Below are 23,780 nucleotides of genomic sequence, written 5' to 3'. Positions count from 1 at the left end.
TGTGCATTGTGTACTTGCACAACTTATGTGTCTTTTGATTCTTCCTTTTTAAGTTTGTCTGTTCCAGTATTGAATATGTTGTTGAATGAACTGTTGTGCATCAGTAAAGTTCCTCCCGGGACAAAGCACATAGATATGGATCTGGCCACTTTACCTCCAACCACTGCCATGGCCATACTTCTCTACAATAGATGGTAAATTTTTCATAAACCTAAAATATGTTGGGCAGCCTTTCTTTAATTGCATTATGACTTCAGGGATGTGCTTTTAAGTCATCGGGGATCTATCTCTCAGAGGATCTTGGGAATAGTGAATCTGATGGTGGAGAAAATTATGACTGCATGGACGAAAAGCATTCTGATAGAGAAGTGGATGACTTATACAGTTTTTATTATATGTCAGAATTTTGGATAGTTTATAAGTCTTCTAGGAAGTACTAAAAAAATACTTGAAGTGACATTTATAATGTATTAAATTTTGTTTTTATTTGTCTTTTTTTTTTAAGGGCAATTAGGACAATTGTTCAAAGTAGTTTTCCTGTTAAACAGGCAAAACCTGGACCTCCTCAGTTAAGTGTGTAAGTTGGCCAGTAAAGACCCTTACTTGGCACTTTTTTGTCAGTTTGTGTTTTTTTTTAAAATTTTGCAAGTTTTTAAGAACTCTTGGTACAGAAGGAATAAAGCAGAAATCAGAGGGCAGAAGGCCTGCATACAGGTAGGTTTGGAGGGGGTGGAAGGGTGAGAGACTCAGACAGGCTTTTGGATAACTAGAGTAGAGAGCTCCGAAAAAGGAGGGAGCACTTTGTAAAGTGTGTCTTGCGTCTTAATGTTAACTGCCCTGGTTCCAGGAATTAAGATTGTTTTCATTTAATTAAATTTACTTGAAATAGATGTTTGTTCTGTATGTGGGAAATTTTAATTTAGAGTGCAAAAGTTAAGTACAATAGTTTGATCAGGTCTGGAGTTTTAAACCTTGTTCTTAAATTCCAAGTAGTAGCAACTTACCCAACTTTGGAGCTAGAGTGTAGTTTCTAACTTGATGTAAATAAGTTTTTGCTGCCAGAAAGTTTTATTTTTAAATTGAGGGTTGTTTTTTTTTTCTTAATGCAAAGCAAATGAAAAAATAATGGTAGATAAAGGAGCATCATCATAATTGAGTTTATTTTTTAAGCATGAACAGAAATAGCATTAAAAGCATTTTTATTTATTTAAATTCAGCCTCACTGTCAAGAATGATCTTTAAGTTTTGAATTTTCAGTCTTTCAAGTAATATTTGGTACTCTTCTGTCATTTCTCTTTTAGTATGAATCAGATGCAACAGGAGAAAGAGCTAACGGAAAATATTTTGAAAGTGGTGAGTATTGGTATCGGTTACACTGTAACCTTTCTGGGATGTATTATATTTAGAGCATGTATAGGTGCTTCTTCTAATCTTATATATATTAAGAGTTAGTTGGCTTGGTTTAGATGTGATGACATTTAGACTTTGGAGAAGGCAATGGCACCCCACTCCAGTACTCTTGCCTGAAAAATCCCATGGACGGAGGAGCCTGGTGGGCTGAAGTCCATGGGGTCTCTAAGAGTCGGACACGACTGAGTGACTTCACTTTCACTTTTCACTTTCATGCATTGGAGAAGGAAATGGCAACCCACTACAGTGTTCTTGCCTGGAGGATCCCAGGGACGGGGGAGCCTGGTGGGCTGCCGTCTCTGGGGTTGCACAGAGTCGGACACGACTGAAGCGACTTAGCAGCAGCAGCAGCAGCAGAACATAATTTGATAATATTCTAAATTGACACTTTTTAATGTTAATGAGAGTACTTTGCCACTAGTTTTGTTGTCAGATATTTCATAGTGCTTTAGCAGGTGTGAGAAGTCACTCTTATAGGTGTTTTCTTTATATTATTTTATATCCTCCCTAAATTCTATAGTAAACATGTATTTTAAAATTACTTTTATTTTAAAAATGATTTTTACAAATTTTAGTTTATTTTTACTTTTTCTTTGGCCATGCTGTGCGGGGTTTGGGATCTCAGTTTCCCAATCAGATTGAATCCAGGCCGCTGCAGTGAAAGTGCCAAGTGCTAACTACTGGACTGCCAGAAATTCCCTAAAACTACTTTTTATTCACTTATACATACATACATTTATATACAATTACTTTTAAAATTTAAATTAGATTTAAATTCTTTAGTCAACATAAAAGTAGAAACCATAATTTAAAATGATCTCTTTAGTTCTTTATTTAATATGCAATGTATCAGAGATAACCACCCAAAGTGCAGAGGCTAGGAAAGGAGAAGGAAGGTAACCATCTGTATCTATATACAACAGATAGTGTATTTTGAATGTGGAAGCAAAAAATGTGTCATTTTATTATTATTATCTGAGCGACTGATCTGGTCTGAATGCCTAGAAAAATGACTGGCACATCAAAGCATGCAAAAAGTTTCTTGAGTACATCAGTGGGACGGTGCAGATCTTAAACATTTTTCATCAGTAACTTTTATATAAAAGAAAGGTGTCAGTCTTTTCCAATTTGTGTTTTCAGTTTCACAATAGGAACCTTGTGAATTTTAAAATCTTAAAGTAACTTTGACAAATATAATTTCACTCTTGCTGTGTTAGGCGCATTTCTAAAGTAGACTAGTACGTTAAGCTGCTGAGTACCCTGCAGATATTTTTTGGTTGATACAGTCCAGTATTGCCATTTTTGTATTTTAAAAATTTGCTTATTGAACTTTTGTAGCTAAAAGAACAAGCTTCTGATTCTATCCTGGTACTAGAGGCAGCCCTTAAGTTAAACAAGGATCTTTATGTCCACACGATGAGAACACTGGACTTACTGGCTGTGGAGCCAGGCATGGTCAACGGAGAAACTGAGAGTTCCACTGCTGGATTGAAGATCAAAACCGAGGAGATGCAGTGCCAGGTATTTATTTCAGTGTTTAATCAATGCATGGCACATTTTTGGAAAATCTTACATAAAATCATCCTTGTATTTTTAATTAGAGCTTATTTCTAATGATTTTACTTCCTATGTTTACTTTGATTTTACTTCCTATGTTTATTAAAACTTTGCATTATAGTTAATTGTGAATTTTATAAGACCCCGTTGAAATTTTTCTGAAAGAAATGGAAGGAAAATTTCATATGCTCTTTTGTTTCCAAACTAGTTAACAGACTGACAATGCAGGGAGTAATAATATGAATGAACTGACTAGCAGTTCATTCACATTATAAGAAATCTAATCAGACCAAGAAAACAAAACAAAACTGATATTGTGCTAGATTTTGAAAAATGTAGGCTCCTAGAGAAATACCTAGTTTTTCAAGGATCTTAAGCTGCCTGCTCTCTGTAACTCTGTACCCTAGTTCCTTTGTTGCTTTCAGTTGTTTTTTGTTGTTAGGCACTTTATGTGTTGATAGCTTCTTTTTCCCTGCTTGATTGTAAACTCTTTGAGGTCTCTCTCTTTTTTACAATATATTTGTATTTTGCATCTTCTGTACATATTAGCACAGAATCTTGAGTATAATAGAAATTTTAAAAGAATTAATGATTGCCTATGGAGGGCCACTATGATAGAGCCTTTTATGTTCTATATTTTCTCCATTGTGTGAATTGGCATAACATTTTAAAAAAATTAATCTTTTTGGCTGCACTGGTTCATTGTAGCTGCTTGCGGGCCTTCTCTAGTTATGCTGAGTGGAGGCTACTCTACTTACGGTGGCTTCTCTTCTTGCGGAACGTGGGCTCTTGGGCTTTGGTGGTTGTGGCTCATAGCCTCTAGAGCACAGGCTCAGTAGTTGTGGTGCATGGGCTTAGTTGCCCCAAGGCATGTGGAATCTTCCTGAACCAGGGATCGAACCCACATCCCCTGCATTGGCAGATGGGTTCTTAACCACTGAGCCACCAGGGATGTCTGGCATGACTTCTTTCATCACTGTTTCCCAATCTTGAAAGAGCAGAAATACCTCTGACTTTAAAAAGGGTTGAGAGGTACCTTTTCAGATTAGCTGGTTCTGGAGTTAAAGATAATCCCTTTTCAAGACTTGCTGAGATGGAGTCTCATAGACTAGGAGTAGGAGTCATGAGGCATTGGCAGTTGGTAACCACTTCAAGGGCTCCCCCAGTGGCTCAGCAGTAAAGAATCTATCTGCCAATGCAGAAGATGCAGATTCGGTCTCTGGGTCAGGAAGATCCGCTGGAGAAGGAAATGGCAACCCACTCCAGTATTCTTGCCTGGAGAATCCCATGGACAAAGGAGCTTGGTGGGCTACAGTCCATGGGGTTGCGAAAGAGTTGGACACAACTTAGCGACTATACAACAACAACAACTCTGTCTTTGCCTGGAAAAGGGAATTATATGTATCTATAATATGTGTGCATATATAGGTGTGCTTGTGTGTATATAAATCTTTATTATATACATACACGTACTTTAAACTTTAGCACTCCTTTATCCTAGATGGAAGGAAGCACTTTAGAATGAAAATCTGCCCAACATTAAGTATGGATTAAATAGTGTAAAGCAGTATTCTAGAGGCTGAGGAAGAATTAATCTTGATTTGTTGAACAGAACAGAATAGTATCTGTAGTCTGGTATCAGTGAAGAGTAGTTTGGTCAGGAATATCAGAGACTTAGGAATTTGGAAGAGGAATGAGTATCTGTTGGCTCAGGTTGGTTTGGTGCAAATGGAAATAAACAGTGTGGAATGAAATTTATTTCTACATCTGATGTGAATGGGGAGTTGAGAAGATTGGTGGGTTTGAAATAGAGAAGAATAGAGAGGTTTGGAGAGAGAAGGTAGTCCAGATTCTGAGATCCTTGAAAATCAGCCCGTGGGGTTTGAACTTTCTCCTCCTTGGGGGAATAAGTTGAAGGCTTTTTTAAAAAGTCAGATCGAGAAGACAGAGCAGTCAGCCTTGTGAGGAGTAAATTTGAGATAGAATATTAGGAACCTAAGGGTCTGGCTTCAAGTCTGGTCTCTGCCAGTGCTTGGTTATATGCTTTCAAGTAGAAATGTCGCTTTCTGGGCCTTAGTATTCTTGTTCATAAAATGGCCAAGTTCAACTCAGTCTTTGAATTCTGCATTAGGTAAATCTAGGTGTCTGTTTAAGAATGCTCCTGGAAAAATATGCAGATTCTGTTAGAAAAAGACAAGTGGAAATGGGCTGTCATTTTATACTCATTCGTTCAGATTTCTCAATATTTTATTCTGGCCAGTTCTTTATTCATTAGCCCCTCATACCCTTTTGGAGACACCCCCGTGGCTGTCCCCTTTTTCGTTGTTAGAAGAATCCCCTACCTTCTAAGACTTGATGGGAGGGAGACCCTGTTTCCTATAATAAAACTGACAACTCAGAATATTCGTGTTCTCTAGCCTTATCCTGCTGGAGGACAGGCACGTCACATCGGTGTGACAGAGACATTTAGACTGAATTAGGAGCTGGCTGGGCTTGCCTGGTGGCTCAGCAGCAAAGAATCTGCCTGTAAATGCAGAAGCCACAGGAGATGTGAATTTGATCCCTGGGTTGGGAAGCTCCCCTGGAGAAGGGCATGGCTACCCACTCTAGTACTCTTGCCTGGAGAATCCCAGGGACAGAGGAGCCTGGTGGGCTACAGTCCATGGGGTCGCAAAGAGTCAGACACGACTGAAGCGATGTAGCACACACACGCAGGAGCTTGCTAGTGAGTCAGCGAAGTGGGATGATGGAGCATCCATTGTGATGGTGAGTAACTCCAGCAATGACAGGAAAGTCTAGTTCCCCGGCAGCCCTGGCAGGAGCGGAGCTGCTGCTTTCAGCGTCTGGTTCTGCTGGCTGCAGTTGCCAGGATCTGTGGCGTTGGCTGTTGAGATGGCTGTGCGGTGTTTCACTGCATCAGTTGCGGCTCTTGTTCTGGCTGCTTGCCTCCTATCCCCGTTTGTTTTCCAGGCCTGATTCTTTGGCTTTCCCAATAATTCTGTAGGCCGCCTGACGTCTTACCAGTAAGTCCCCTTAAGTCAGTCAGAGTTGATTTCTGTTGCTTGTGACTAAGAACTTTGACTGTTTCACTGCTCATTAAAATGTTTTTCTTTTTGCTACATGTGTAACTGTTGCTGAGATAAAGGTGATTTTGAGTTTTGTTAGCTCTTAAGTTCATGAAAAATCACTGAGCAAATTGGTATTCATTACCATTTTAGGTGTGTTACGATTTGGGTGCAGCATACTTCCAGCAAGGCTCTACAAATCCAGCTGTCTATGAAAATGCCAGAGAAAAATTTTTTAGAACCAAAGAACTAATTGCAGAGGTAAATACAGTCATAACAGTCACATGATTTTCAGTCCTTTAAAACATCTATATATTTTTTGGCTTTCATTTTCCTGATGATTAAAAAACTATTAATCGTAGTAAATTTGATAGTTCAAAAAACTAATGGAAATATTTTTAAAAATCTGTAATACTACTGCCTGGAAATAATCCCTTTTGCAGTTTTAGCTTTTTTTTTTTTTTTTTTTTTACAGTTTTTGTTCTTTATGTTTTTATACAGTTAAGCTCATGCTATTTTTGTATCTTGCTAAAATGTTAGAATAGATATTTTAAATATATCTATCCTATTCTGTTATATATAGATGTGCTATGATTTTATTTTTCTAGTGGTTGAGCATTTAGATAGTTTGCTGTTCTTATTTATTATAAAGTTGCAAAATGTATATCTCCAAGCGTAAATTTTTGTTTAGACTTTAGATAGAGTTAAATTCCTGCAAGTAGAATTACAATGTCAGTGGTCATTAATTTTTTTAAAGGATGTAATATACAAATTGATTTCTAGGTACATTTCTAGGTACAAGTTGATTTCTGAGGGCTCTGCTATTAGTGAAGTTTTTTTAGTTGCTAATTTGATATTTATCTAGAATATCTTTTAAAAAGTTGTGTCCCCCCCCCCCCCCCAAAAAAAAGTTGTGTTCCCTTAATTCCTAGGAGGGTAAACATTTTCATGTGTTTATTGTTTGCATTTTTCTTTTTATGATTCACAAAACTGAATTTTAAAGTATATAACTAGGTTTTTATATGCCTGGTGGCCAGAAAAATTCCCACTTCAATCTTGCCTTTCTTCACCAGAAACACTGAATAAATACACTAGAGATATCTTTTATTGGGAATTCTCATTTTAATTTGCCTGGGGAACTCATCAGATTTCTAATTTTATGGCATTTTGGATATAGTAATTTAAAACTTTAATTTTTTTAAAAAGTATGTCTTAAAAATTTTTTTCTCTGTTTTGGTAGAAGCATTTCTATTTTTTCTGGTTGAGTGAAGATTGAGTTTTCTTTGTTGTCCCCCTTTAAATCTCTGCCAAGTATATGTATCAATATTTTAAAGTATTTTAATCTTTTTTTTTTTTAACAGTTTTCATTCTTTGTTAGTATCTTAATTGTTGTTATACCCAGAGAGTGATAATAATGTCTACATTTTTATGTTGGCCTGAGAACTCTAAACCAGCGGTCAGCAAACTTTTTTGTAAAAAGCTATATCATAAATATTTTAGGCTTTGTGGCCATATACAGTTTCTGTGGCATAGTCTAATTTGTTGGTTTTTTTTTTTTTTTTTTTTTTTTTTTCCGCCCTTTACAACACTAAGGATTATTCTTTGGTCATGGAATCTATAAAAACAGGACATGGGCTGGTTTTGGCCTGTGAGCAATAGTTTGCTGACCCCTGCTCTAAACCTTTAACTTTTTCATTTTTTATGGTTCCTATTTTCCATTGGCATTTTCTTATGCTGTTAAAGTGCAATAAACGGGTGCTAGACTCTTGTTTCTATTACACTGATGGATAATGATATATACCTCTTACTTTACAGATAGGTTCATTATCTCTTCATTGTACCATAGATGAGAAGCGCTTAGCTGGCTATTGTCAAGCATGTGATGTTCTCGTACCGTCCTCTGATAGTACATCTCAGCAATTGACTCCATATAGTCAGGTCCATATTTGTCTGAGATCTGGCAACTATCAGGTAAGATGTATGACGGGGATACAGTAGTGTCATTGGAAAGCCCTGGAAGCCAGACAGCAGAGTTCAAATCCTGACATCACCATTTACAGTTGTGCCATTTGGGGCACGTCAGACAGATTGGCCTATAAATAATTGTGATAATTAAGCTTTTTATGAGAATCAAATGAAAAGTTATAGTTTATAAACTCTTAAGGCAGAGCACTGGATAGATGTGGACTCATATGACTGATAATTATCCTTTCTTGAAGGTATAAAATTTGCCCATTTTAAGTACATTCTATAAGAAACTCTGTAGGCAGAACTTTTAACTTTTAAAATTACAGGTAGAGAACTCTTGGTTTTATGGAGGCTAAAGATCTGAAAGTACGGTCTTCAGCCTGACCTTATTAGCCTCTGCGAAAGTAAGACTGAAGGAGAGGGTGAGCAGAGCAGTTCTAGTCGGTTTGGATGGTTTGTTACATAGCCCACTTTTCCAGGGAGGCTGGGCGTCATCTCAGTTTTACTCATGAAAAGAGCTTAAATTAGTCTGTTGACATTTTTTTGTTGCCCCCTCTGAGTATTTATCTATAGCTTTGTAATGAAAATCACTGGGAGTTAGAATTTGTACTTTTTAAAAAAGCCTTCATTCTAGAAAGTGAACAGTGCCTTCATCTTATTAAATTCAAAACAAATTATGGAATGACAGTGCGATAACATACCTTTAGTTTTGTGTCTCCACAGTGGACTTTTAGCCTAGGTTTTTAGTTCACTTTTCTCAACTAGAGTTTTGGGGTTTTTTTTTTCTTCAGAGAAAATAGAAGAGAGGGGACAGTGCTCCCTCCCCTGCCCTCTGGCCCCTTTTTTGTCAATTCTGACTTGCCCTAGGGAAGAAAAGTAAACTTTCTTGAAGGTGGATTTCGGATATAGATGAAGTTATCAAACACAAGAGATCTTTCAGTTACATATCCCTAGTACAGGCTTATGGGGAGTGGTAATCAATTATGATAAGATGTAGAATCTTTAAGACGGTTCCTGGCATAGTAAGACCCGTGCAGGTGAGAATGTTAGTCACAGATTGGCACATGTTACCATGTGTGCCATGCTTAGTCACTCAGTCGTGTCTGACTCTTTGCGACCCCATGGACTGTAGCCCTCCAGGCTCTTCTGTCCATGGGGATTCTCCAGGCAAGGATACTGGAGTAGGTTGCCATGCCCTTATCCAGGGGATCTTCCCAACCCAGGGATTGAACCCAGGTCTCCTGCCTTGCAGGTGGATTCTTTACCAACTGAGCCACAGGGAAGCCTGCATGTTCCATAGATATAATGAAGGGCCAGATGTATAACTCAGGAAATAGTGTAATGGACAGCTAGGAGAGGGGAAAGAGCGATTTTGTTGCAACACTCCAATTTTATCATTTTAGCTATATATGCAGGAGTATCTTAGAAATCATATTTAGCTTTTTTGGGGGTGGGGGGATAGGATTCTCTCTGTAGCTGATGAGTTATTGAACAGCTGTAACAAATTGGTGTTCTAACATTTGGGAAGTGACTTGCTTGCTCCCATGAGCTCATGTTTTGCTATGAAAGTGAAATAGTGGTCGCTCTGTGGTTTTGAAACCATTTTTGTCAGTGCTCTTGTTGTAGAGCTGGTTCAGCTGTTTCCAGAAATCCCCACAGTGTCACCCCTGCTTTCTTCCATTGCTTGATAAAGAGCTGATAAACAACTGAGAAAAAAGACTGTAAAAAGACTATGATAATATCGTGTATTAGAATGATAAATTTTGTACAGTTCACTAATACATTTTAAACCATTTAACTTGATTGGACTAGTTTCTTAGCACACTTTTTTTAGCTGAAATATTTCTCTGTTATAGCGTTTTAAAAGTTTGTTGTATGAAATCACGTTTAAAGTGGAGGAGAGGAATTTTAAAAGTCTCTAATAACATAGCTGAATTGCTACTTAATGATTCTTTTCTCGCCTCTCACTTTTGGCCCATGATCTCCAATTTTAAAGAAGGGTAGTGGGGTGCTTTTGCCATTTCATACTGTTCATGGGGTTCTCAAGGCAAAAATACTGAAGTGGTTTGCAGTTCCCTTCCCCAGTGGACCACGTTTTGTCAGAACTCTCCACCATTACCCATCTATCTTAGGTGGCCCTACACGGCATGGTCCATAGTTTCATTGAGTTAGACCAGGCTGTGGTCCATGGGATCAGTTTGGTTAGTTTTCTGTGATTGTGATTTTCATTCTGTTTGCCCTTTGATGAATAAGGATAAGAGGCTTATGGAAGCTTCCTGATGGGAGAGACTGACTGAGGGGGAACCTGGGTCTTATTCTGATGGGCAGGGCCATGCTCAGTAAATCTTTAATCCGATTTTCTGTTGATGGGCGGGGCTGTGTTCCCTCCCTATTGTTTGGCCTGAGGCCAGACTGTTGACCCACCAGCCTCCACCAGAGACTCCTGGACACTCACAGGCAAGTCTAGATCAGTCTCTTGTGGGGACACTGCTCCTCACATAGGCATGTATATGTGTGAGAGTTGGACCATGAAGAAAGCTGAGTGCCGAAGATATGACGCTTTTGAACTACGGTGTTGGAGAAGACTCTTGAGAGTCCCTTGGACTGCAAGGAGATTAAACCTGTCAATCCTAAAGGAAATCAACCCTGAATATTCATTGGAAGGATTGATGATGAAGCTGAAACTCGTCCTTTGGCCACCTGATGCGAAGAACTGACTCATTGGAAGAGACCCTGATGCTGGGAAAGATTGAGGGCTGGAGGAGAAGGGGTCAGCAGATTGGTTGGATGGAATTACAGGTTGGATGGCATCACCAACTCCATGGACATGAATTTGAGCAAGCTCCGGGAGTTGGTGATGGACAGGGAGGCCTGGCATGCTGCAGTCTATGGGGTTGCAAAGAGTAGGACATGACTTGAGCCACTGAATTGAACTGAGGGGGGGTGCTATTTTTACCCTTAATATAATTTTAAAATTTTAGGAAGAGATTTTCCTAGCAAGATATTTTAATGATTTTCTTCACTGTGTAATTTCTATTACAGAAAGACTTAAAGTTTTATTTAAAAAACTTTTTTTTTAAGAGACTTTCAAGATTTTTGAAATAGTTGCAATTTTTTGTCTGTGTTCCAGGAGGTAATAAAGATCTTTGTTGAAGACAACTTAACCTTCAGTTTACCTATCCAGTTCCGGCAGTCGGTCCTAAGGGAACTCTTTCAGAAAGCTCAACAGGGGTAAGTAAGTGAATTACTTTTTGATTTTTGTGTAAGAGTAAGTGTGCATTTCCGACTTATCAAAAATGTCCCTCCAGATTACTTGTATGTCTGTCACGATGCTTTCACTTTATTTTTACTGTATGGAGAATTAACATGGTTAGAGGAGCCACTTTAATTTTCATCTAATTCTTTTTTTTAAAAGTGCTTGGGTAAAAAAATGTACACAGCAGAGTTTGATTCTGTTAGTTTGATTCAGATTAATCTGCATGCCTAAATTATCCCTTGGTAAATTTAAAACTTTCCTGTTTATTTCTTTTCCCCATTGACTTAGGTAATTATTAATGTGCCTGAATATTGTAAAAATCTTACCTCTCAAGAATAAATGGCCCATTCTTGTGATTTAGTTTTATAATATATGCCTTTCTGTTAAAAAATAAATGAGTGTATCTACTTTTGTATTTGACAGAAATGAAGCCCTGGATGAAATCTGTTTTAAAGTCTGTGCCTGTAACACAGTCCGTGATGTATTAGAAGGTAGAACGATTAGTGTTCAATTTAACCAGCTATTTCTTAGACCTAATAAAGAGAAAATAGACTTTCTTCTTGAGGTAAGCCATTTTCCCCCCTTTGGTTTATAATTTCGCTTTGGGTTTTCCAGTGGCCTCCTAGCTGCCACGTCTGGAGCCCTCTTCACTGTCTTCGTCCCACTGCCTCTCCGGCTCAGGCGGTGCAGCCGACAGAGCATGCTTGCTCGCCGTGTCTGCTGCTGGAGCTCGCTTCTGCTTCTCCGCCATCACCGGGTTTTCCTTAGTCCTCCATTGACTTCTCCTTTGATCCCCCTTTAATATTTTTCTTTACTAAAGTTTTGTCCTTGGCTCACTCAGCTTCTTTTATTCTTCACCACTTTTATTCTCTTCCAAAACTTCAGTCACCTGCTCACTAAAAACGCTCAGATCATACCTCTTGCCTCTGATGTGAGCTCCATAATGTGTGTTTCTACCGGACCTCTCTCTCTCTGTAATAGTCTTAATGTAATAGACCTTGAGAGAAGTACATAGAATAGAGATAATACCATTTTGTTCCAAAACTACGATATTGCCAGTGCTGTTGAAGTCCTTAATGTGTCTTCCCACAGCCTCTCTGCTCCTCCTTGAGGACATCACTACCCTGCTTTTTGTGTGATAGTATTTCCTCATTTCTCATTACAGTTGTATCCCCTCTGTATGTACCCTTAAAGAATATTCTTAAATTTGCCTGTTTTCACCTCCATATAAATGAAATCATACAAAATAAGTTGTCTTTCAGGGAACATATTTGTGAGATGTTTTATCAAGTTGTATACAGATATAGTTTTTTTTTTTCCCCATTGCTGTAAGATGTTACAACATTATATAACCATGCCACAATTTATTTATTCTTATGATTATGGACATTTGTGTTATTTACAGGTTGGGGTTATTCTGCTGCTTGAACATTCTTGTGCTTATATCCTGGTACACCCACATACCATTTATGTTACATTCCTGGAGAAAGTATATCTGCAATTTTACCATAAAGTTTCAAAGTGTTTCTGCCACTGCATGTATGAGAGTTTTTGTTGGTCGGGATCTTGCTGTCAGATTTCTTGTCTGGGTCATTGTATAACGGTATCTCGTTGAGGTGATTTTATTTACTTCCTTGTTGGCTGCATCGGGTCTTTGTTGCTGCGTGGGCTTTCTCTGGTTGTGGCCAGTGGGGTCTACTCTTGATTGCAGTGTGTTCATTGCAGTTCAGCTGCAGTGCAGTTCTGGCCCTGCGTTGCGGGGCTTCTCACGGTGGCTTCTCTTTTTGCAGAGCGCAGGCTCTAGGTGCACAGGCTCAGTAGTTGTGGGGCGGGGACTTAGCTGCTCTGCAACATATGGGATCTTCCTGAACCAGGGATTGAACCGCTGGATCACCAGGAAGGCCCCCATTGAGGTTTTAATGTCCTTTTCCTTTCCCTTTATTTTTTGTTTCTTTATTTTATTTTCCTTCCTTTTCCTTTTTTACTGATGAGTTTTACAGCTTTTCATTTATTTTTTTTTGCATATACAGATTTCATCTTTTGAGGTGCCTGTTCCAAGTGGTATGCCTCAGTTTTCTGTAGAATTGTCTTTTTTTTTTTTTTTTTTGGCAGGAGTTTTTAATATATCCTGTCCTTTACTAGTTTTAAGTATTGCAAGTATGTTTTCTGAGGTTCACTTTTAACTTTTATTATTTTAAAAGTTCTTAATTTTAATATAATAAAATTTATCAGTCTTTCTCATAAAAGAAGAGATTAGTGAATTTCTGTGTCTTGCTTAGGAAAGCTTTTCATATCCTGTAGTTGTGAAAATTGTCCTGTATTTTATCTTCTAAAACCTCTAGAACTTAGCCTTCTTTTCACATTTAGGTCTTTAATCCACCTATGATTGAATTTTGTGTATCATGGGAAGTAGGGGATCTGGTGTCATTTTTTCCCTCACTTGTTTCAGTACCAGTTGTTGAAAGTTTCCTCTTTTTCCTACTGGTGTGTAGTGCTGCCTCCGTTGAATTCCGAGTGTCAGATATACATGCGTGTGTGAGCCTGTCTCTGGGCTATTCTGTAACAGCTTTTCTGTTTGTTTACCTATCCATCACACCCATACCCTGGCTTGGTATCATCTGAAGCACAAACCTTGTTTTCCAAAGTTGTATTGGTTCTGCTTATCTTTTTACATTTTCTTGTAGACAGTAGACTCAGATTGTCAAGTTTCAGAAGTAAGCCTGTTGTATTTTTGTTTGAAATTACATTACACTTAAAAGCCAGTTTGTGAAAAATTAGTAGCATTACCATATTGAGTATCCTAATCCATGAGCTTCTATGGCTCTTGATTTATTTTGGCGCCCTTTAATGTCCTTTTAAAGCTTTATAATTTTTCCATAGAAGTCTTTTTTTTTATGAACTATAATTGAATTTGTATAACTGACTTTGTTTCCAGCTAGTAATATACAATTCACTCATTTAAAGTGTACAATTCAGTGATTTTTAGTATGTTCGTAGAGTTGTGCAGCCATCACCTCAGCCAGTTTGCCAACATTTCATTCCTCTGCCCCTGTAAGAAAACTTCTTAACCATTAGCAATCATTTCTCATTTTCCTCTCAATCCCTGCAACCCCAGGCAACTATTGATCTATTTTTTGTCTCTGTAGATTTGCCTATTCTGGACATGTCATATAAATGAACTCATAAAACATATGGTCTTTTGTAACTGACTTCTTTCACTTGGTATTGAAGACATTTCATCCATGTTGGAGTGTCCGTCAGCACTTCATTCCTTTTTATAGGTGAATAGTGTCCTACTGAATGGATACACTTACTCTTCAGTGTCTGTTTTGAGTGTCCATTCATCACTTGATGGACGTTAGTGTTGTTTCTACTTTTTGGCTCTTGTGAATAGTACTGCTGTACACATTATATAATTTAGCTTTTGTGTCAGCATATTAGAGAATATTGACAATTTGTTGAGGTTAGGATCTTTTATACTAATAATTTTTTGATTTCTTGTAAATAATATGTGGGTCGCCTAACCTAATAAATTCACAATGATATTTAAATAACATTATTTTTAGATGACTAATATTTTCATAGCTTTGTTTTCATTATTTTTTAAACCTTGGTTACCTCCTTAACCATTGGTTCTGTGTTCTTTAGCTATTATCGATCCTTCTTTTCAGCTATCCAAGATGAGTCTTCTCACTTTTCTGACAGGAACTACTGATTCTTAACTTTATCACTCCATTTAATTTGGGTCCATACTTTGTAAATTTCAGCGGGACTTGTTCATATGCTAAATAGATTATTCTTTACTGCGTAATTCATAAGGTTATTCTTTACCTGCAGTTCTTGAAATGGTCACATTCCACTCCCTCTTCCCATAATGCATTCTTATTCTTTGGTCTCATTTCTTAAATTTCTTAACCAAATCTGTGACTGATCCATGTCTGAAAGGACAATTTGATTGTTTTTAAATCTAAACTTTCAAACTGTAGTATAGTTATTCTGAAGTACCCATATTCAAATAAAAATTGTTCAAATTCCTAGGTTTGTTCAAGATCAATAAATTTAGAAAAAGCTTCAGATACTTTGAAAGGAAACATGGCTGCTTTTTTGAAGTAAGTACCTTTCTTTTCTTCTTTTTCTTAATTTTGAGCTTAGGTCTGTGAGAAGAATATCTTTTATTCTGTATCATTTTACATTTACCTTGCCTGTCTTCGTATAACCAGGTAGTAATTGGTAGTTGAGAACACTTACAGTTTAAATTTGTGTAGCCACATAAAACTTAGGATTCTTGCTGTTACCGTCTTTGTATGTTGTAGCAGTGAAATTATAACTTAGATAAGGACCAAAGAGAAATTTTAAAAACTGTTCAAATTATTGTTGTGCAGTTACTGAATAGTGGTTTTTAAACAGCTTATTAATAAAAATTGGTTATATGATTTTTTTCCCCAAACTAAAATTATACACTTCTTTGTTTTATAATATTTCTTACTGATCTAGGAATGTGTGTCTGGGTTTGGAAGACCTGCAGTATGTTTTCATGATTTCTTCACACGAGCTTTTCATCACATTACTGAAAGATGAAGAACGAAAGCTACTTGTTGATCAGATGAGGAAGAGGTCCCCTAGAATCAATCTGTGCATTAAACCCGTAACTTCATTTTATGATATCCCAGGTTAGATTTCCTAGGTCAAATTTTGGCATATTTTGTTCCTCAGGATATTTGAGGCTATCTTCTTAATTTTTTTTTTTTTACGCTAGAGCTGGTAACTAATAGAAAACCTGTTTTTTGAGGTCATATATTTCTGTAAGCAGTTAAGTTTTGGGAGTCTGCTGAATATGGTTGATGGAGATGTAGGCCTGGATACATAAAAGAGTTTAGCTGCGGAAATAGATCTGCTGCCGTGTTCTTGAAGGTATAAACCAAGAGGGAAGAGGAGGGGTTACAAGCAAAAAATGGGGCAGGCTTGCATGCATTTCAGCCTTTATATCACTGTCTGCTGGCTAAACATTCAGCTTTGGCAACATGCCATTTTTGCCTTATTTATTTGATTATTTCTTCCATTGTTTTCTCTTATTTTATAAATGTAATAAAATATAGTGCTGCTTATTAATAAATACAAGCTTCAACACTTCAATATGCAGGGGAGACAGAATTCAGTTGACTGAACTTGTAGCTACTTTGGACCTCACTAGATTTAAGCTGCTTTGACTCAGTCGTAAAGGAAAAGAGTAATATTACCACAGGTAAAATGCTGGCAATGCATTATTGAAGACTGTATCTGAAAGTTGAATTGTAATGAGGAATTTTAGTGATCAATTCTTGGCTCTCTGGGAAGGCAATGCCTCCAACCTTCTTATTCTCTCCCTTCGAAAAACTCAGAACATTTTAGAAGTGCTTTTAACACAGGATGTTCAAAAATAAATCAAATTTTTACATATATCCCACATAATTCTTTCCATGTAAAGTTACTGATTTTTATTGGTTTATATTTTCATTACCTTTATTTGATAAATGAAAACATAATACAAGTTGTGTTAGGCTTTTTATATGAGAGTAAAATTAAAACATAGTTCGCATTAAGTTGGATAAATCAGTTTTCAAGATGAGAGAGACTTTTAACTTCTAATATTTATAAACATGCACAGTTTCTGTCAGTAAATTACCATTCTCATGTTTTTACGATTATGAATGAGTAACGAATGGATAACGTATCAAATAGTTATTAAATGAAAATCTCTTCTTCCTTTCTTAGCCTCAGCAAGTGTCAACATTGGCCAGTTGGAACATCAGCTGATACTGTCAGTGGATCCATGGAGGATTCGACAGATTTTAATTGAATTACATGGTATGACTTCAGAGCGTGAATTCTGGACAGTGTCTAATAAGGTAAGAAACCTCTGTTGAGAACAGATAAGAAAATTACCCTTGTTTTCTGATGTAATGTAATAGAAGAGCTGTTCCTTGAGCTTTTTGGGAATAAGAAGCCCTTTTATTTGTTAATAATTCATCAGTAATGTGAAAGACCTTCACACGACATTGTATTTTGAACATCTGTTGACAGAGAAAATGTGAAATAGGTTAAAAAAGATATTAAATCAATAACAACTAAAAATGAGTTAAAAAAATAAAAATGAGTTTATATTTCATTTGTTATAGCCTCTGCACGCATTTTCAGTATAGCTGTAAATATGTGTATTAGGTATGATATTTGTGCAGTCTGTAGCTAACACTTGCCCTACAGAGTATTTTTGGTTTAGTTTTTTCATGTCCTCTCTAAGTCTGAAGCCTACAGGTTAGAATCACCTCATTAAAACTTCTTAATAGAACATTTTTAGCTTTAGATATTTTTAAAAATTCCCCCCTCACCCCCCCAAAAATGCCAAGATAATGTTTCTGAAGTTGTCTAAGTTTTCCTGCATGGAAACTGCAAATGAAATAGCTTTTTAAACATTCAGTGAACTAGAGATACAAGGGAACTAGTTCACAGATGCAGGTAAAGTATAATACGGGGAATCTGCCTTTTGCACGTGCATCTTATTTGTTAGGTGTGGTCGTAGTGCATCCATGCTGTTGTGTCCAGCTCTTTGCAACCCCATGGACTACAGCCCGCCAGGCTCTTACGTCCATGGGATTTTCCGGGCAAGAATATTGGAGTGGGTTGCCATTTCCTTCTCCAGGGGATCTTCCTGACCCAGGGATTGAACCCAGGTCTCCACCATTGCAGGAGGATTCTTTACTTGCTGAGCCACTAGGGAAGCCCCTATAATAATATGAATGTGTTTCTAATATAGCTAGCTGCACACTCCCTCACTACTGAATGTGATAAAAAGCAGCTAGAAATTGATGTATATTCTGTGGGATTTGAACTTACAAGTGACGTGAAATGAAAAATTGGTCTCAATCTTAGTTGGGCTTCTGTAGCATTGAAATCATTATTTGTGTTCATTTGTATGGATAAGGAAGTGTACAGCATAAAAGTTATGAGCCAGAGTTCTGGTACTAAGTACCCGAGTGTGAATCCCAGTGCTATACTTAATTAGCTGTATAGTCTTCAGCAAGTTATTAACTTCTGTGTGCCTCCATTTTCTCATCTGTGAAATGGAGATATAGTACCTATTTAATAATAACTTGTGAGTTATTGTGAGGATTGTATGGATTAATAGATATTAAACTCCTAGATTTTTTCTTTATTTCTGTAGGCTATCCTTCAGAAAGTTCCAATCCATTTAACTATTTATTACTAGGTTATTATAGTGAATATGTTCATCTTGATTAGCAGTTCGTTGCAGCTATCATTTTCCTTTCTCTTTAAAAAATGACCTTTGAATACTTTTATTAAATGGAGTTGACTGTTACTGAAGGATTGTTATCTAGATTTGGCTTTGTGTGTGTGTGTTTATGTATTTTTATTTCTTCTAGTGGGAATTACCTCTTGTCTATAGTAGTGTCATCCTGGGAATTAAAGACAATTTAACAAGAGATTTGGTTTACATTCTAATGGCCAAAGGTCTACACTGCAGTACTGTTAAGGTGAGTAAATGTATACATTGATCTCTGGTTAAGAATATGCTTTATTAATTTAGGATGAAACCAGGAATCAGGATCAGTTTTATTTTTCTGATCTTAAAATCGTCATTGTAGGTGTGAAAGGATATCTGAGAAGGCATTTTGATTTATTCTTTTCCCTTTATCCTCATAACTGTACAAAAATGGTCTTGGACATATGGCTTCTTCTCTATTTCTTTTAAAAAATTAGACAACATGAATAGTTCTTATTTGTATTTAGTATTACGTTAGTGGAGAAGGCAATGGCACCCCACTCCAGTACTCTTGCATGGAAAATCCCATAGACAGAGGAGCCTGGTAGGCCACAGTCCACGGGGTTGCTAAGAGTCGGACACGACTGAGCGACTTCCCTTTCACTTTTCAGTTTCATGCATTGGAGAAGGAAATGGCAACCCACTCCAGTGTTCTTGCCTGGAGAATCCCAGGGACAGGGGAGCCTGGTGGGCTGCTGTCTCTGGGGTTGCACAGAGTCGGACACGACTGAAGTGACTTAGCTGAAGCAGCAGTAGCATTACGTTAGTAAAAGATTGTATTTCAAGCTAAAAACAAAGATCCTTAATATCACTTCTGTAGATTTTACATAAGGAATTTGTAATCTATTGGGAAGTAGTCTGGGCTGGAAATACAGATTTGGGAATCATCATAGATCACGCTAGGAGGATATACTAGGATGTCTAGCATTGCGTCCAAGAAACAGTGGCATGGAAGAGTCTAGTATGCGAACCAGACTCGTGGAGTCATGATAGCTAAGGGGATAGAGGATGTCAGGTAGAGGGAATGGACAGTACTAGGCTGTAGCCCCGAAGTCCAGTTAGGTAACTGGAAGGTACTCAGTAGAGTGTGCCATTAGAAGTTCTTTATTTAGTAAGAGCCATTTCTTCCTCATGACATGAGGGATAGAAGCCAGATGATAAGAGCATGTGGAAAGAGAGAGAATAAGTGATGGCTGTGTTTTGGAAAAATTAGAAGGAGATGTGTAGGAAAGGGCTTAGATCATATCCTATTTGTTTTATTTATTAGTCAGTTATATAGGCTAATAGGGTTGTGTGCAGAATTTTAGAATGTGGAACCTTGTGGAAGGGGGTAAGATCTAATTCTGACTGTCTTAGGTGAAGGGTATTTAATCATGGAATTTTATACCTGTATAATATGTTTATTGTATGTAACATTTATATAAACCTTTTAGTTTTGTTATAGTTTATGTAAAACTTCTCTAGTAATACAGCATGCATATTATACTGATTGTTTATTGAATGTTTTTTAAAAATTACAGGGAATTCCCTGGAGGTCCAGTGGTTTGGACTTATGCTTCCATTGTAGGAGGCATGCGTTTGATGCCTGGTCAGGAAGATCCCCTGGAGAAGGAAATGGCAACCCACTCCAGAATTCTTGACTGGCAAATCCCATGGACAGAGGAGCCTGGTGGGCTATAGTCCACAGGGTCGAAAGAGTTGGATATGACTTAGTAACTAAACCACCATATATATCCGTACCACCACCACGGAGAACTAAGATCCCACATGCCACGTGGTGAAGCCAAAAAATATATGTATATAAAAGTATTAAATATTTATTGGAATAAGTAATGCAGAGATGATAAGTAAAAAGGTGATAATCTAGCCTCACTCCTCGAGATAACCAGTGTTCACTGTTTAAATTAATTCTTCGCTTTGTTCTGTACTTATAAAGACATTTTTCTCACTTCAGAGGAAAGGTGATTCAGACCATTCTGCTATTCTTTTTATAGGACTTTTCCCATGCTAAACAGCTATTTGCTGCTTGTTTGGAGTTGGTGACAGAATTCTCACCAAAACTTCGTCAGGTCATGCTGAATGAGATGCTGCTTTTGGATATTTATACGCATGAAGCTGGAACAGGGCAGTCAGGAGAGAGACCTCCTTCTGATCTTATTAGTAGGGTGCGAGGATATCTGGAAATGAGGCTTCCTGGTAAGACACTTTCACAAAGCCAAATTTCAGGACTTTAGTACTCAAGTAACTATGGGGAAGATTCTAAAAGAATATTTACAGGACTTTTTAACCATCAATGAAAAAATTAATTTTCTTTTAGAACAATTCAGATGTGGAGTTCACTCGAGAACATTGGGGGAGGTATAGAAAACTGTTCTAGGAGTGCTATATATTAGTACCGAAAACATATTTGTTACAGTTCTGCTGATGAGATGTTTGAAATCAGGGGGTCTGCAGGGCCATGCTTCCTTTGAAGGCTGTTGCTCCTCTGTAGTCTCAAGTGGCTCCCAGCAGCCTTTGGCATTCCTGGGCTTGCGGCTGCATCATTTGTCTTTGTCTCTTTCACGTGGCCTTCTTGTGCGTGTGTGTGTGTGTGTGTGTGTGTGGCATTTTGTGGCCTTCTCGTGTATATGTCCGTCCGTGTCCTCATCCCTGTCCCCACCTGTCTTCTCGTAATGGCACCAGTCACTGGATTTAGGGTCTGCCCCGATACAATGTGACTTGCACATTTTAACTAACACATCTTCAAAGACCTAGTTTCTGAGTACGATCACCATCTGAGGTTTCATATGGACATAAATTCTGAGGGGACACCTTTCAGCGCACTATAGAAATTATATTGCAGTTTTAAGATATTCTGTTAGAAGAATCAAAATGTCCTTGAAGCTGCATGTTGAAGGTTTATTTCCTCATTGCTGCCATAGACAGCCCTCAAAATGATTGCCAGTGGGTCAGAAACTCACTTGTGCTCACTTTGGGAACAGGTTTGGCCGGTCCAAAAATGTCTTAGGAAAAGGGGCTTAAATAAGAATTATCATCTGTGTTACATATAATCTTGCTTAGTTAAGTAAAATTAAGTTTCTTAATTTTGCATATTTTAATAATAATTAGAGCATTTCACAGAGAAGGCAGTGGCACCCTACTCCAGTACTCTTGCCTGGAAAATCCCATGGATGGAGGAGCCTGGAAGGCTGCAGTCCATGGGGTCGCTGAGGGTTGGACACAACTGAGCGACTTCACTTTCACTTTTTACTTTCATGCATTGGAGAAGGAAATGGCATCCCACTCCAGTGTTATTGCCTGGAGAATCCCAGGGACGGGGGAGCCTGGTGGGCTGCCGTCTATGGGGTCGCACCGAGTCGGACACAGCTGAAGTGACTTAGCAGCTTAGCAGAGCATTTCAGTCATACTGTACACATTTAATACTATACACAGTAAAATTTATGTTGTAGAAGTATCAAGGAAGGTGCTAATAATGTGTCCAAACCAATGGCTGCTGGTTTTCTGGAGCCTTTTGAATTAATTGTTAGTAACATTGTGTTTTCTTAAAAACATTACGACTTTTAGCACTCTAGAGATAGAATTCCTTTGAGTTTTAATATGTCAGTGCCCTTCAGTATCTTAATAAGAATTGATTTAATTAATATATACTGTCAACAGAGTGTTTTCTTTTTAAAGGTTGAAGATTGGTTTTGTCATATGTAATTTCTCTGAAATGAAAAGCAAAAACAGTTTTTAAAATCCTAACATCTATTGAGTGCTGCTAACTATATGTCTGACATTGTTCTAAGAACTTAGTACATAACTGATTTAGTCCTCACGGCATCTCTCTGACGTAGCTGCTTCTTTAATTATCCCTGTTTTGTAAATCAAGAAACGAAGGTTAAAGAGTTTGGCCATGAAGTAAGAGACAAACTGTGTTTTGAACTCATCAGTCCAACTTCACCCTATGCTCTTACTCTTGGAATCATTGGCAACGCCTTCATATAATTACAGTCTCTTGGTACTACCTTGTTGTCATTTGAATAGTTTGGGGTCACATACTTTTCCTTCCCTTCATCCTTCTTTCCTTCCCTCCCTTGATTTATTGAATGTTCATCTGTTTTTCCCATACTTTGTGTTGTAAACAGTGTTGGAAATGAGAAGGGAAAGGGTGTACTGTTAGGAAGAATTGATCCCCACTCTAGATGCTAATTCTTCTCTAAGAACGATTGTGGACCCTCTAATGAGAAGTGCCCAGTGAAGACAGGAAGCCTTGGAGCCAGATGCTGTCTGGCTTTCCTTTGGCACAGTGTGTAGTGCGCAATGCACAGTGGGACGCTGTGCACGGGATATTAAATTTACTTGTGTCGTCATTCCTTCTTTAAGAAGATAATGCAAAGAGTGTATTCTTATTTAATTTTTCTGTGTTCCTATGCCTCTTTTTTGTCGTTTCCAGTTGCTTTTTTGGAATAAAGTGAGGTATTAAACTAATAGCCACAGGTACAGACTTTTTAGAAAGACTGAAAAATCTAGCTGTCCCCATTTTAAGTGTCAACGTTGTTATTTAGTATTCAGTGGGTTTCTTTTCCTCTTTCTTGAAATACATTAAAACCTGACTATTATATACTTTGAGCTATAAAAATTCAGTTGTATTTAATATTATATATTTCAAAGGAAATAATTGTCAAACAATTCTGACTGACTTTTTTCCTCATATATTTATTTAAAATTGTTGCTGGTATAATATTTTTTGAATGAGTAAATGATTTGTGTCATGAATATTTATCATGCTTTACTCAGAAAAACTATTAAAAATGAAAAATATTAGTTTAGACTTAATGCAGGTTTTACACATAGTTTACCTGTTTCTGCACTCTAAATATGCTAGCAGGTTATACTGTACCATCATATATTTGTTTTGTTTGTATGGTTATTCTCCACACATTTAAATTATAAATTTGTAGAGGCTAGATACCAACACCTACACTTCTACAGTAGAGTATTAGGCATCTTAAGGTGTTAGTGGAGAATTTTGTTGATTAGTTGACAGTGGAAACTGTGGCAGTCTATTATTGGAAAATATTAGACTTTCTAGAAGAAAAGTATAAAATGTTAGTGTTTTTCTATTTTTTTCATCTGTAACTGTTGTTTTTCATTTACTCAACTGGAATCTGAGCACCTATTTGCTTTTTTCTTTTAATGTTATGGTAGTAATTTTAACTACTTT

At 37.4% G+C, this 23,780-nt stretch overlaps 1 protein-coding gene across 1 annotated transcript in view; it reads left to right on the top strand.

Moving 5' to 3' along the window:
- Nucleotides 1–23,780, top strand: part of INTS8 (integrator complex subunit 8) — a 44,844-nt gene that overhangs the window by 4,322 nt on the left and 16,742 nt on the right. The window contains exons 3-15 of the mRNA XM_019973795.2: nucleotides 54–194; nucleotides 506–577; nucleotides 1,302–1,353; nucleotides 2,749–2,931; nucleotides 6,186–6,293; nucleotides 7,848–8,003; nucleotides 11,131–11,231; nucleotides 11,680–11,821; nucleotides 15,295–15,365; nucleotides 15,751–15,926; nucleotides 17,008–17,141; nucleotides 18,675–18,785; nucleotides 20,569–20,770. Coding sequence (XP_019829354.2) covers nucleotides 54–194; nucleotides 506–577; nucleotides 1,302–1,353; nucleotides 2,749–2,931; nucleotides 6,186–6,293; nucleotides 7,848–8,003; nucleotides 11,131–11,231; nucleotides 11,680–11,821; nucleotides 15,295–15,365; nucleotides 15,751–15,926; nucleotides 17,008–17,141; nucleotides 18,675–18,785; nucleotides 20,569–20,770 — 1,649 coding nt within the window. The remainder of the gene's footprint in view (nucleotides 1–53; nucleotides 195–505; nucleotides 578–1,301; nucleotides 1,354–2,748; nucleotides 2,932–6,185; nucleotides 6,294–7,847; nucleotides 8,004–11,130; nucleotides 11,232–11,679; nucleotides 11,822–15,294; nucleotides 15,366–15,750; nucleotides 15,927–17,007; nucleotides 17,142–18,674; nucleotides 18,786–20,568; nucleotides 20,771–23,780) is intronic.

The sequence above is a fragment of the Bos indicus genome, chromosome 14 (genome assembly GCF_029378745.1).
Source record: "Bos indicus isolate NIAB-ARS_2022 breed Sahiwal x Tharparkar chromosome 14, NIAB-ARS_B.indTharparkar_mat_pri_1.0, whole genome shotgun sequence".
In the NCBI taxonomy this organism is placed as follows: domain Eukaryota; kingdom Metazoa; phylum Chordata; class Mammalia; order Artiodactyla; family Bovidae; genus Bos; species Bos indicus.
Note: the sequence above shows the minus strand (reverse complement) of the source record. Positions and strands in the feature narration are given on the sequence as shown.